Source organism: Falco peregrinus, chromosome 5, assembly GCF_023634155.1.
Source record: "Falco peregrinus isolate bFalPer1 chromosome 5, bFalPer1.pri, whole genome shotgun sequence".
NCBI classification, from domain to species: domain Eukaryota; kingdom Metazoa; phylum Chordata; class Aves; order Falconiformes; family Falconidae; genus Falco; species Falco peregrinus.
In genome coordinates, this window is record NC_073725.1 from 54,696,525 (window position 1) to 54,710,762 (window position 14,238).

At 37.6% G+C, this 14,238-nt stretch overlaps 1 protein-coding gene across 3 annotated transcripts in view; it reads right to left on the reverse strand.

The window, feature by feature from the left end:
• DNAJB6 (DnaJ heat shock protein family (Hsp40) member B6) overlaps nucleotides 1–14,238 on the reverse strand; it is a 59,387-nt gene that overhangs the window by 41,359 nt on the left and 3,790 nt on the right. For all 3 annotated transcript variants that reach the window (XM_055804105.1, XM_055804104.1, XM_055804106.1), the window contains exons 2-5: nucleotides 7,685–7,792; nucleotides 6,613–6,722; nucleotides 3,914–3,973; nucleotides 3,442–3,552 (exon numbers count right to left, since the gene is read on the reverse strand). In XM_055804105.1, the coding sequence (XP_055660080.1) occupies nucleotides 3,442–3,552; nucleotides 3,914–3,973; nucleotides 6,613–6,722; nucleotides 7,685–7,749 (346 nt within the window). In that variant the 5' untranslated portion in view covers nucleotides 7,750–7,792. The remainder of the gene's footprint in view (nucleotides 1–3,441; nucleotides 3,553–3,913; nucleotides 3,974–6,612; nucleotides 6,723–7,684; nucleotides 7,793–14,238) is intronic.

Below are 14,238 nucleotides of genomic sequence, written 5' to 3' on the forward strand. Positions count from 1 at the left end.
AGAGGGCTTCCATCTGGAGCAATTTATCATGGCACATTATTAACACATTCTACCACAGAGAAAAGCATGGTACCTTGTGGGATTAATTTAACTAGACATACAGGCACCTAAAGCTGTTTGAAATGCCCTGAAACATCCTGTTGAGCTTCTAGATACCACTGCTGGAAGATACTAATCTGCTGTAGGTCCACAATTGTATTTTCTAGCCCATACAGAAATTACTTGGATATCTCAGATACAACTGGTGACATCTGAGATGGTTTAGAGTCTATGTGAAGTTCAATTTACATAAAAGATTACTTAATTCCTTAAGGAGTTGTCTGAACTACTAAATTGCCTGTTGGGTAATGTTATGCTCTTGTGATATATACTGCATTTTTCAATATAATTCCTTGCTGATAATCCCTTCCAACATATACCCTATTCTTGAAGTGAGAATCTGAAAGTTATCTAAACCAAAACAAAGTCAATTATTGAACAGCCCAGAAACACAGTCAACACAGTCAAGCAGTTTGACCTACAGCAAAACACATCAGTTTCTGTTCCTCACAATGCCTGCAGCAACAGTCTTTAATGAATGCACCTCCATCACCAGTGGTAACAATAAGATCCTTCCCTCACTATGAACTGTTAAAATACAGCAGAAAAAAAATTCCTTGAAAAGTTTACGAATGAAATATGAGCAAAACACTACATGGAGCACAAATAAACCAATTCAAGGCAAGCATCATATATAAACTTTAAACAGAAAAACTTACTGAAAGGAGAAATCAATCCCTGTATTAAGAGTAAACACTCAGTTCTAATGTCAAAGGACAGTCAAAGAACAGGAGTGGTATATAGTACAGTGTGCTGAATACCAGTTAACCAGACGCTGATATTGCAAGGCAGTCCTTTGCAAGGCAGACAGCAGTACTACACAGGAAGCATCACCTTTTCTTCCTGCTATAAAGGATTACTGTCGTTCTATATGTCAAAGAGACTGAACACTATGATTGCAAGAGCCCACTAGGAAAAAGCAGATTCTGCTGTAACCAGATGTCACAGAAGGCAAGCCCACAAGTCTCAAGAGTTAACAATCTGTTGTATTATCAGATCGAGTTCTAAAAAATCCTTATTTTTAAAAGAATTTGCCTGAAAAATCAGTAAGAGAAATAGTGACTGGCTGAGTTAATTCAAGCGGAACACAGAGCACATAACATTAACTTTGCCCCATTTAGAAGCATTCATTCAGAGCTGTCTTTAACCGTATTAAAATTGTCGTATGAAAAGTCTGAAGGGACTCATTTAAAAACCACCACAGAAGTCTTCACACATTTCTCCCCTTTTCTACAGAGGAATAAAGATGCCTCTGTTTATTAAGAAAACTTTCTGAAACTCCAATAGCAGTGCAACATAGCTCAGTGGAGTTTAACAGACTCAATTCATAGCACAATTTTAGAAATTCTTCATATTCACAGATATCCAGGGATTATGCATCTGAATGCTGCTCTTTACATATTCAATGGCAATCAGGACTCAGAGTCCCACCTACATTCTGTGGGCTTCACTACATGACACTTCAAACTGGATAAAAGGTGGAAACATTTCAAAGTAATTATTCAATTTCATCTTCGATTCCACCAGTGTACATTTTCAGAAAGCATGACCTCAGTCCTTATTCAATTGCTTATAAAACCAATTATAACGTGAGTATCTCCTTAAAGAGTTTCCAGTTCCACAGAAAATTCATTAACAAATTGAAAACTTCTCATTTTTAGAAGACAAAAAAATTCCCTTATTCTTCAGGAAAGCTTCTGTCCTACCAGTGTTTTCAATATTACAAATGCTCTAGTTCACCAATACAAATATTCAAGTTATACACACAATTCTACTGCTTGCTTTTGGCATTATTTAATGCACTACATTCAGCTGAAAGCACCTGTATTTTCATGTTCTGCTACCTTCAACATTCAGATTGCTGCAAACAAGAGATTGCTGAATAGAAATTGTGGAATAATAGTTCTGAGTTACACATTCCCATATTAGAGAATGTCTTAAGCATCTTAAAGCAAAAAAAAAAAAAAAAAAAAAGATGCTCACTTTGAAGCCTTCTGATGAGAAAAATTACAAGAGTTTTTAGTCAGAATTCAAAGCTCAACACAGGTTTTAGGACTCTGGTCACCAACACTGCAACTACCCACATAAGGTGGAGGCAGCTTTATGTTTTCATCAAACTGAGTATACGCAACATTGCTGACAGTGTCAGAACCTTACTCTGCAAGAAGTGTGCCTGTGCCACATTACTCGCATCTTAAACCTGACAATGACAGTCATCAATACATGAAGTAGATGGCCTGCTTCTGAATAAATAAATAAATTTGGGTGTTAAGCAGGTGGAAAATGTTTTTGGAAGCACGCCTCAATGTCACCAGTGCAGAGGTATATTATTAAGTCCTCTGTTTCCGCAGGGCAAGATGTAACACTTTTCCTCGACAGAGGAGAGGCTAAAGTAGCTGCAATAGCCCAGGAAAATTTTGGCAGTAGTGGTACCTCTGTTTGATAAACTACACAGCTCTATGCACTATGTTGTATAGCCTTCCTTCTAAGGAATCCAAAAGGTAAATCCTCAGGTTCTTTTGAAGCTTACAGCTATTAACATGGAGAACCTGACTTCATGGCTTTAAAGGTCAGTCAGGAACACTGACATTTTTAGAGACAGCAAGTTAAAATCTTTTGCTAGTGCTGATGAAGTAAATACACTCAAAATCAAACAAAGCCTATGTCAGTCTCCCTGTAGCTAGAACATGCCTTACCCTTACTATGCAGATATATGATTTGAGAACCAACTATTTAAAGTATCTTAGATTAAAAAAACAAAAGAGCTAAACATTCTCTCTCAGTTCCTCCTCACTATCTATCCTACTCAACATCTTGCTCAGATTTTTCTAGGTTTTCTACCACTCAATCGCAAAATGGCTGAGGTTGGCAGGGACCTCTAGAGTTCATCTGATCCAACCCCCTGCAGTGAAGAAGTTGCATCTTCCCAGTTCAGCCAGTTTCACTCATTAGCATTCTGCTGGACACTTCTTCTAATCTGTCCTTTACTATTACTGCTAATTTCTCACTGGATCTAGTTGCTCAAACTCTGCTGCTTATCCTCTACCAGATTCTTCCTCTAGGTACTCATCTAATTCATCAACTAACGTTCTACTTAATTCAACCACTAGCCCTTCAATCCCTTTTCTAATCCTTCATTAGAGTCATCTAACAACTGATGACTCCAGAATAGCAAACGAGAGAAAGATGTAATTAAAATCTAAGCTGAATTAGCCCCTTTTTGCTGCCAAAGATAAAAAATTACTTTTAAAAACATTAAAACTTCTACATACATTATTATAGAGATTAAGCAATATCAAGACACTGAAGAGGAAGAGCTCTTTTTTCAAGTGGATTACTTACCAAAGAAGTCAAATGAAAAGGGGTCCCTTCCACCAAAAAACTCCCTAAAGACATCTTCTGGGTTACGGAATGTAAATCCAAATTCAAATGGATTATCGTGATGATTTCCACCTACAAAGAGAAATTAAATTTCAACCCTCACACATTCTTACTAATAAGAAAATTCAGGCCTACATTGTATTTGAATAATTTAGAAATACAAACACATTTCTAAAAATTTTCTCTCCCAGGTTAACTCAAGTGAAGTACACACAATACCCTTTTTGTAATTAATTCTCTTCACTATTTCCAGACATCATTAAGACCTTTCACAACAACTAGAAAAATTGTGAAAACAACTGTAACTTCAATTTTCAGAAGATTACGTTTTAGGCCTTAGTATAGGCATTTCCAGATTCCCATCTTAAAAGAAATCTGCAGCAAACTGCTTCCCATCAGAATAGAGAAAGCACAGAACTGCTAGTTAACATACCTCCACCTCCATTTATTAAGCCTTCTTTTCCGTATCTGTCATAGATGTCACGTTTTTTAGCTACAAGGAGAAGTTGTACATGTCAGTAAATAGACACATCGAATTTGGAATAAAAACAAGACCACTTAACTGGTATTCTCAGCTAAACTTCATCACAAAGCTAGACTACTTAAAAGTTCTGGCATATAACAAGGGAACATTTTTAACAAGGATTGCCAAAGCAATTAGATTCAAAAAGAACAGGTACTGAACTTTACACTTCCTATTATTAGTCATGGAAGCTCCAGTCCTGTTGTATCAGAAAAAATTCTGGTACAAGGACAAATTTCACAAGGAAGTTTGCCTTCAAAAAGAATACTGCAGTCTTCACCTTTACACAGGTACCATGGAAACCTTCAGGTTGTAAAGGACTGTTGGAATTCAAGCTTCTCCTCCGAACAAGTCTAACCTCAAAGTCGGTCAAAACTTGCCTGGATAAGGCCCTGATCTCATCAATATCCAAGAAAAGAAGATTCCACAGTCTCTCTGAAAAAGTCCCAGTGCTCAAGCATTCTTACCGTAAGCATTCCCACCCCTTCCTTCTATCCAACTAGAATTTCCCTTGTTGCAGACCTTGACCATTGCCTCTCTTCCTTTTATTGCACCAGACCAAGCCCAGTGTGACAGACTTATCAAAATGGAATGTGTTTAAGTGACTGCAAAACCCCTCAAATCAATTCTATCCATTCAATCAATTCTAGTTAAAGGGAAATGAAGAGATGTTAAAAAAGATACCATGGAAGGATTTGACACTAACTGCTTGCTCTTCACTATTTTAGAAAGCATGGAATGGCTCACTTAATTTCACTACAGCCCAGCTTTCCCATATTCATGAGAAACGAAGAAAAATTAACTCTACATTACTGCACAAGATCAGACTGCACTGTGGTACTGGAAGGGAACCTGAAGAGCTTAAACGGGCAGAGAGTTAGCTTATTTTGCTTGCACTGGTGTGGATGCATCAGCTAAAAACCAGTCAGGGCACTTGATTTTAGACCCAATATTAACATGCTATTCCCACGGGGATCTCTCCAGTGAAAGATGTTTTTGAAATTTAAGTAGCGTCACTGAAAGAACATGCAGTTACCTCAAATGGCTGCTGAAAAGTAAAATACTTCCAACAGAAATTTCAATTTTATGTATTGGTCATCATCTCCAAATAATGGAAACTTGTAATAGGTTGACACATACGCACACTCCCAAGGAAAGCTTGGTTCATTACCTGTACCACATGTCTAGGAAGTGACTTTTAAAGAAAGGAGGTTAACCTACCCACCAGTGTAAAAAGATCAAAGCATTAATGGAGACAAACTGTCAGAAAGAGCAGGAAACAGCAAGGAAAACCTGAGGGCTCACAAAGCCTGAAATTCATCTTGAAAAATATAATGTTGTTGAAACCACAAGGGAAGTGTGTTCTGTGATCATCCAATTTCAGTATTCTTTGCTTATGTAACCCCTTACGAAACTATTATTCTGCCAAAATCTGTCTTCATTCAAGCCTGTAATGGTGTCAGAAAATTTCGTTAAGTCTGCAGAACAGTTCATTGCCTCTCAACCATGGGGCGCAGGAGTCAAGATACCCCTGCTGCACAAATGATTAAGACACCAGTAACTTAAGATTTGGTCTAGATCCAAAAACAGGCAGCATTTTCAGAAGATGTTTCCAAAGAACTAAAGATTTGTGTAACAACCAGACCAGTATCCTATTTTTATCTTGCTCAAAAGATTTGCTTAAGAAGGTTAAACTACTCTAGAAGACGAGTATACAATGAACTGACCATAAAGTAAACTTTCTCCCATGTCAATTATGTATCAAAACAGGGTGTATAAGACTGCATCTTGATAAACCAGGCAAAATCCAGAAGGGTAATCTAGATGCTGGTGGTGTTTTAAATATAGCTTTCCCATGCTCACTGGTCTCAGGTGAAATCAAGGACACTTCAGAAATAGCATAGACAGCTGCAGTCAATTACACAGGAAAATAAAGTACTTTGTTATGATTCAGACTGCTCTTGCCAGAACACTAGCAAAAATTAATGATACTTTTCAAGCAAAACGACATGGTGAACTATAAGCTGAATTCCTGCACCACATGGATCATGCTAAGCAACTGTTTCAGAACAATTCAAAATAAACACTCCCCTCAGTATCACAGTTGACTGAATTGAAGGAATTCACCCAAACACAATCCAAATTCTCAGCAAGGTTTACAGTATGCTTGGCCTTTGTCAAGAATAGTTTACTGTTACAAGAACTAGAAGCAGCAGGCCCAGCAGTAGATACTTCAGTTTGTCTAGCCTGATTTTTATTAGATAAACACAGTAATTACTCTGTACCAATGGTAACATTGGATTTACCCCCTAAGATAAAATCTCTTCAGAAATTTCGGAAGAGGGCCTGGCAAACAAAGCATTTCAATTTCTAGAAGGAAACTGGTTTGGTTACTCATCTAGAAAGAACCTGAAATTTCTGTTTCAAAATTTCTGTTTACTCTGTCTTACCTGTAAGCTTTTTTTCTCTCCCTTATTTTGAAAAGGAAGTAGTTGAGTTGGGCAGTAAACCAAAGTTACAATATTCCTTTAAAGCATCACACATCAGCATTTTCAGTCTGACACCCAGACTAGGGGCAGGCAGTCCAAGAGCCCTTTTAAAATACCTACCATCTGACAAAACTTCATAGGCCTCAGCCACTTGTTTAAATTGCCGTTCTGCCTCTTCTTTATTGTCTGGGTTTTTGTCAGGGTGCCATTTTAGTGCCAATTTACGGTACCTAAATGGAAGGAAAACAAAGGATATTTTACTCTGAAATGAAGGGGTATGCTATACAGATAAAGACAAAATGTTTCAAACAAGTTATCAGGGATTAAAGTATTTAGAAATTCCCCAGTGCTTTGTACCTTGCATCTAAAACAGTATAAATAGATTCTTCAGGTACACGAAGATTTGCTGAAAAAAAAAAAAAAGGTGGGTTTGGGGTTCTTTAGTTATTTTGAGATTGTGTCTGATGATCAACATCTGGCACGTCTCAACAAAATAATTCTGTAACATTTCTGCTATGGGCTGCTTCTTAGAGCTCCGTAATTTTTCAATACTACAGCCAACCTGGAAGCATCAAAACTATTCTTCTCGTACAAAGACAATAAAGCTCCAAGAGTACTCTGAAACCAAACTGCAGCAGCATCCTAACATCAGTGGCTTCTTTGATTGCTACACCTGCACACAATTCCTACCCTCAAATGAAGTATTTTAGGCAGCATTCATAACTATTGTAAAGGGGCAGAGCTAAGCTTGCACTTAGGTTGGAGTGTTTTACTCAGTCATACAAGATCACAGTTCAAACATTGGTGTTGACAAAGTAGTATGCGCAGGAATTGGCAAAAGAACAAGGGAGGAAAAAACCATAAATCAAACTTCCACACACTAGTGCTATTTGATTAATTAAGCTCAGGCACCCAGGAGCAAGAGAGAAACACAGTATTTCCAGGTCACTTGAAACTGCAATTTATTATCAAATAGTTTTGGTATACTAGAAATGGGTACTTCACAAACGTCTCCTCCCAACTGTTTGTAGAAAAGTGAACCATATCTTTTCAAAATGTTACATACATCCATTTTAAAACAGTACATAAACGCTAAATCTAAACAAAGAACTGTTTGTTTAGTGAGAATCCAGAAACCATGTGATTGTATGTTTGTCAAAATACATAACATATGTGTTAGAGTCATACTTACGCTTTTTTAATATCTTCTGCTGAGGCATGCTTTTGCACTCCCAGAACTTCATAGTAATCCACCATGTTTCAGCAGTTATCTTCTTAACAACAGCCAAGTCCTTCAGTCCTGTAACAACAAGAACTTGTACATAAAGCTTGTCCACTAATGCTACTTCACAGAAATCAGGTAGGAGCCTAGTACCTTCCTGACTTGAGCACAATGTTTGTTTTTTAGGAATCTGAATGTTCCAAACTCCCCCAAAATAAAAGCACTTTACGTTAACAGATCAAACAAGTACCTTGATTCTGATTTTTGTTTATGTTCTTTAATCCCACTAAAACACAGTGTACAGAGACATAGGTAAAGAGCAGGGTCCTGAAACAAATCAGACTGAAAAGCTTGATTTAACTGGCACATTAAGAAGAGTATGTACAGTATGTCACCATTCTGTTATACACATTAATAACTGAATGCAAAAGAAACTATGTATCACGTTCACTTTATGCCATCTCTGACAACTATGTCATGTCTTAAGCACATACAAGCATAAACGAAGGGCCACATCTTCCATATCTACTGTCTAGAACATTACTTCCACCGAGATGCTCCCTCCAAAAAAGCAACGTATGTACAGGTCTTGAAAATCTAGAGTTCCACCTATAGTTTCCAAGGTACTTAAACCTTGACAGAAAACTCCCATATTGCCAAAGCTACTGAATTCCATTTATTTCCTTTATGTTTACCAACATTAAGTACAGAGCCAGGCAAGATTGCTCAAATGGCCAGGTTAACCAACCAACTCAAGTACAGAGGCACCTTGTGTTTCTTGGTATAGAGAACAAAGTTTTTCCAAAAGAGCCTTAAGAAATTTAAAAGAAAATTTGCACTACTCAAATACTGACAGTTTCTTGTCAGTATCAGACAAAAGTTCCAAGGAGCAGTTATACTAAACATCGCTTCAACTAAATGACCACTAAGGTGAAAGAATCTTTCTAAAAATTTCAAGAACATTTCATGTCTCCATGCAAAGGCTTCTTCTCCCCACCACTGTAACAAGTCTCTATTCTGGCAAAACTTCCAACCACCTTTTCATCCTACCACTACGGCTGGATCATTTCAAGTTTTACAAACAAGGCAACACTGACCTTTTCAATGAGCTACCAACTCATTGTGGGCAAAGTCACCCAGATACACTTAGAACACAACAACACAATTTATTAGTCACGTTTTCTTATCCCATGCATCAAGAACATAATCAAGAACAAAAATTCACTGAAATCACTTCCTTCTTCAAGTCAGACAGTATTTTTAATTTCACCCGAGGCAAAGTCTCATTTTCATGTTCTTTCACATAAATGCTAAAAGAATCAAGCATGATACAGCCCAGTAAAATATTCTTAAACTGATTTATTTTACTAGTATTACATGTATCTTTCAACATCCTGAAATATAAACATTAAAGAGAGCCTTCCTTTTAAAACAAACTGATACATCTTCAAAATACACTGCTGTTGTAGGTTAAAGCCTAATTTACTTTAATTAGGGATGTGGTTACACACACATTTCCTCAAATGGCAAAACCAGTTTAAGAAATACCCTCCCATGCTACCTCCCCCCTCCAAGCTACTTACAGAAGCAAACATATTGGAGAAGGTATGTGTTTTTAAAACTTAGGTGGTTTTAGCAATCTAGTTAACCACACAGTCCCACAAACACTTGCAAAATTAAAGTGTAGCAGGTAAACAGACCTCTAATTGACTTTGCCCTTTGAAGAAACTTCCCTACTGAAAAAAATAGTAAGTGTATAGAATATTGTGACCAACACCAAGGGAAGCTGGGAGACATGCATTAAAACGTACATTAAGAATGCTGATACTAATGTGGTAATGGCAGGGTTCAATATGTAAGCATACAGATTATCCAAAAATATCCCAGAATATTTGCTATCAACTAGCCTCACTAGTTTTGCTGTTTCCCAAACAACTATTAGAAAAACAGCTCTATGAATATACCAGCAAGGAGAAAGGTTAGGACGGGTTAAGTATGTTATCAAATCCTGTAGCAAATCCTTATGGGTAATGGCATATATGAAAAGTTTACAGAAAGAAATGGGGGGCAGGGGGGGATTTCTAGTTTGAGTCAAGCAAAAAAAGAGGTCAGAGCCCCTCCAAACAAGGGATACTATGATTTTTCTACATTCTTTCCTTTTTAAAAAAAAAAAAAAAAAAAAAAAAAAAAACGAAAAAAACCTGCATTGGCATTCCTGTCAATTTAGGCAGATACCTGAAAGGAAAAATTCAAAACTCAAGCTTCTAGCTAGAATAAGCAGGTAGGAAAAGCAACTTTGATTTAAAAAATAAATCACATTTTCCTAGAGAAATCTGCACACTGGCAGTCATATTGATTTCAACATATATTTCTTTAAACATGTAGACTGCTTGTTTAAAAACAGTGCTGCAGTACTTTTTAAATTCAGACTCAATATATACACCAATATATCCTAAATAACAGAAGCCTGAAGCTGGTACCAAAAGAGTGCTGCAGCAACATGGCCAGCTCTTAAGAGATTACTCTGACCCTAAAAAGCAACTCCTCCTCGAACAAAGGAATTACTTGTTTCAGAGATGTCTGGGGGTTGCATATTCTATTCTTTGTGAGCGTGTTATTGTCCAGTTTTCACTTGCTACTAATATAAAGTCTGGAATTAGGACATGCCAGCAGCTCTCTAAAGAAAATAAACTGTTTATATTCCTCCCTTAATCAAACATTCGGGTGACAAGAAGAGTTCATTAAGTTCCAATTAATCATTATTTCTACCTGCTAGTTACCATAAAGCACAAACTGCACTGCTACAATTTTTGGTATCACAGAAACATCTTTCTTGTGCACAAAAACACTTTAGCAATATTGACATGAAGAAAATTCGTCTTGCTTAAGCTGACAAAAAAGGCTGCAGATATGCAAAAACACGAACCAGTGCCAGCTAATATTTAGCCGCTTGGAAATACTTAACACCCAGTAAGACAAAAAGCAAAAAAAACAACTAAGAAAAAAACTCAGAAAATCCCAACCCAACACTCACAAACTAGAAAAGACCTCTGTCTCTAATCTTTCCAGGTGTCCTGGTTTCGGCTGAGATAGAGTTAATTTTTTTTTAGTAGTTGGTGCACCATTGTGTTTTGGATTTGGTATGAGAATATGTTGATAACATACTGATGTTTCCAGTTCTTGCCAAGTAATGTTTATACTAAGTCAAGGAACTCTGCATTCCTGGAGATGGCTGAACACCTACCTGCCTGCAGATGGCAAGTAGCGAATTAATTGCTTGTTTCACATTGTTTGCAGACACAGGTTTTGCTTTATCTATTAAGTTATCTTTATCCCAGCCCATGAGTTTTCTCTCTACCCTTCAGATTCTCCCTCCTCAAAGCAGGGGGGAGTGAGCAAGCAGCTGTGTGGTGCTTAGTTGCCAGCTGGGGTTAAACCATGACACTAGGAACAAAATACTTTAAATACTGACTCAAGAAAACAACCACCATCAACTTGTAACAAAACAGAAAACTGCTGATCAAAAAGAAAATAACAGCAGTTTTAAGGCTAGTAGGAATCTGCACAGTGAAAATACCTAGATGTTTCAAAGAAGCAAACCGTACGCCTTCCTGCAAAATGAAAAGCAAAAATATTCAACTGTCCCAACCAAAATGACATGACAAAAATCATCTTTCAACCCCGAATCTGTCAAACAACTTGTGTCTGAATACACAAGCAAGGCTCATTAACTAGGCAGGTTTTTTCCAAAACCACAAAGAAGGCAGCCCAAATTTGTTAGTTTCCTGCCTCCAGCCACAGAAAATCTTCAAAGTCTCAGAAGAAAAAACAAGCAAAAAAACTCCAGATGAAAAAAAAGTTGTTTCATGGCCTTCATGTTTGCTTTCAAAAATCTACAGTTACTTGTGTTCATAACTGAACTGTGTTTATAGGATGCTATCAGCTACTCTAACTCTTCCTTTAAAGCATGAACAATTCAAACATCCAATGTTTATGCATTTTGCAGGAGTTTCCATAGCTTACAGATTTCTCAGTCATCACAGAAGTCAGCTTTGTTCCGGCTTACCGAGCAGAAACCCTGAATGCTCAACTGACAGGAGCACATGACCAGACTTGAGATCTCCCTCTCACAGCAGGGCCCAAAGCTAGATCAGTTTAGAGCTATCCTGAAAACTCGCTCGTAAACTCTTTTTACAGCAAAGTCTTCAGCTACATAAAAGGCATGAGAAGAATTACAGTAGATAAGTATGTACAGAGATACAAACTTTTATAAGATCAGGTGGCAAAGAAAAAAGAAATTAGATGCACAACCTGCAAGGACGACAAAGCAGCACCCATAACCAAATACGGACGGGAGGAAGGTATCCAAACAAGACATTCTTAAAGCAGCCAGGAGGGAATTCAGACAGCAAGGGGCACGTAACCTTTGCAGTCAGCCTATCAGAAAAAGTTAATCTATTTCTGGCCATGAAGCAATTGGACAGCATAGAGAGTCCTGAAATACGCCAGAACAGCTCAAGCTTAGTGACTAGAGCAGTCACCTCAACAGAAGGAGATGGGAGTTCCAAATTCCTGATTCAGGCAATTCAAAGCAGCAGCCACTCATCAACACGCTGTGCAAGCTGCAGGGCCATCCAACTCCTAGTACCTGCCTGCTTTCTACGAACATACCCAAAGGTTTGCACCTTGCTGGCAGCACAGGAAGAGCAAGCACCCTGTTCTGAATCCCAGTTCAGCCTGAGCTTGCACCTGACCTCCTCAACAGCAACTGAGCAACTTAGAGATGTCTTTGGTATGTTAACAGATGATGCACACACTCAAGGACCTTTGGGAACTGGAACTGCAACCTATGATTAAAAAAAATATGATTTTCCACATTCCAAGAGTTTTATTAGAAAACAGTATGTCAGCTGGACCTGATGAAATTTTACACTCCTTCAAAGCATGAACTAACCCACAGTAGCATTAATACTGTTGTAGATCCAGAGCCACAAAAATACCAAGCAACATACACACACTTTCGAAGTTTTATAGTATTTGTTCATTCAATTTTTATATAGCTAAGACACCTTTGCTAAGCTTTTTATTATTTACAGTCTCGTAAATTCAGAGACATGCAAATATTTTCAGTCTTAAAGTAACAAACCTCAGATCAAGTTCAGCCACTTCATCTGCTCACAGGCTAGAGATTTCAAATGAAATCCATGAATTGTGATTACTTGCCTATATCTCCCCAAGCTACCTGTCTAAAAGGATAAATAAAATCAGCCATAAAGCACTGTTTGCCAAGGCTTCCAAAACACATTTGTACCAGTGGCTCAGGAGTTCTCACTGGCTTGAAGAGGCCACTGCCTTTAACACACAGATAACCGGTTATAGAAACTGCCTTCTGGTGTCATCCTGCGCCTTAACCAAAAAAAGACAAAACTCACATCACAACTCTTCAGAGCAGACCACCACCTTGGGCAACAGTAACATGCATTTTACCTAGTACAACTCAGCAAAGAAGTCACAGAAGTCCCAAAACCCTGGCCAAATCCCAAATACAGAGATCTTTGTCCGTTCTAACAACAGTATCTGGGATGAGCCATATGAGCTAAGACCATGAGCAGTCTCTTGGCTGTACTAGCAAAGGTCCACCACCCTAGCACTGTGTTTTCAGAGGAAGTCCAAGAATATTAAGGAATCAAAAGAAAGTTACTTTCATTTTGATGAGTGCAATAATACAGAGCAAGAAACCCTGTACAAAGTTTGTGATTAATTAAGCTGACATAATTTACACAATGCAGCAACACTGAATTTTTCTTCCCACTGATATATGCATGGTGGGGTACAGACTAAGATATATTAAAAAACTCAGTACTTTTAACTTCTACTTTGCTAAGCTTAGAAAAGCTGTCACAATTTAATTTCACAGATTCCCAAAATGGACTGCAAGGAAAAAAGTAAATTTACCATATAATTAAAGTTAATAAAATGTACTTAAATAGCAATGTTTATATTCATTACATTAATACTGCCACAGCATCCCCATGAGATGAATCTTAACAAAATCAACATTCCAAAAAGCTTAGTTTAATCTCATGTTTACACTAAACATCCTGTTTTCATGTCAGAAAACAGAACAGACTTTAAGACAGCGATTATTATACAAGAGGATGCAGTTCATACAGTGGAAAAGGTAGCTAGGCCGACTGCTTTACCTTGCAGTTCAAGTTCTATTTTTTTAATAAAACACCAAGACACCACCACCACAACCAAATAAAGACCCTCCTGTATAAGGCTCCCTCACCCCTCAAGGCAAGAAGTTACAAAAAGTAACTGTCCCTGCCTCTCCTCCCCAACGGGAGCAAGACACAACTGTCGCAAGAAATACAGAACTTTCAAGTCTGTATTACTGCTTGGCACATGGAAAGCCTGTAAAGGGCAGCAAGTAAAAAAACTTAAATTAAAAAACAATTAGCCTACCAAAAACAGAAAAAAATTAAAATCTTCATCTGTGAAAGAAATGTAAACTAGCTAAT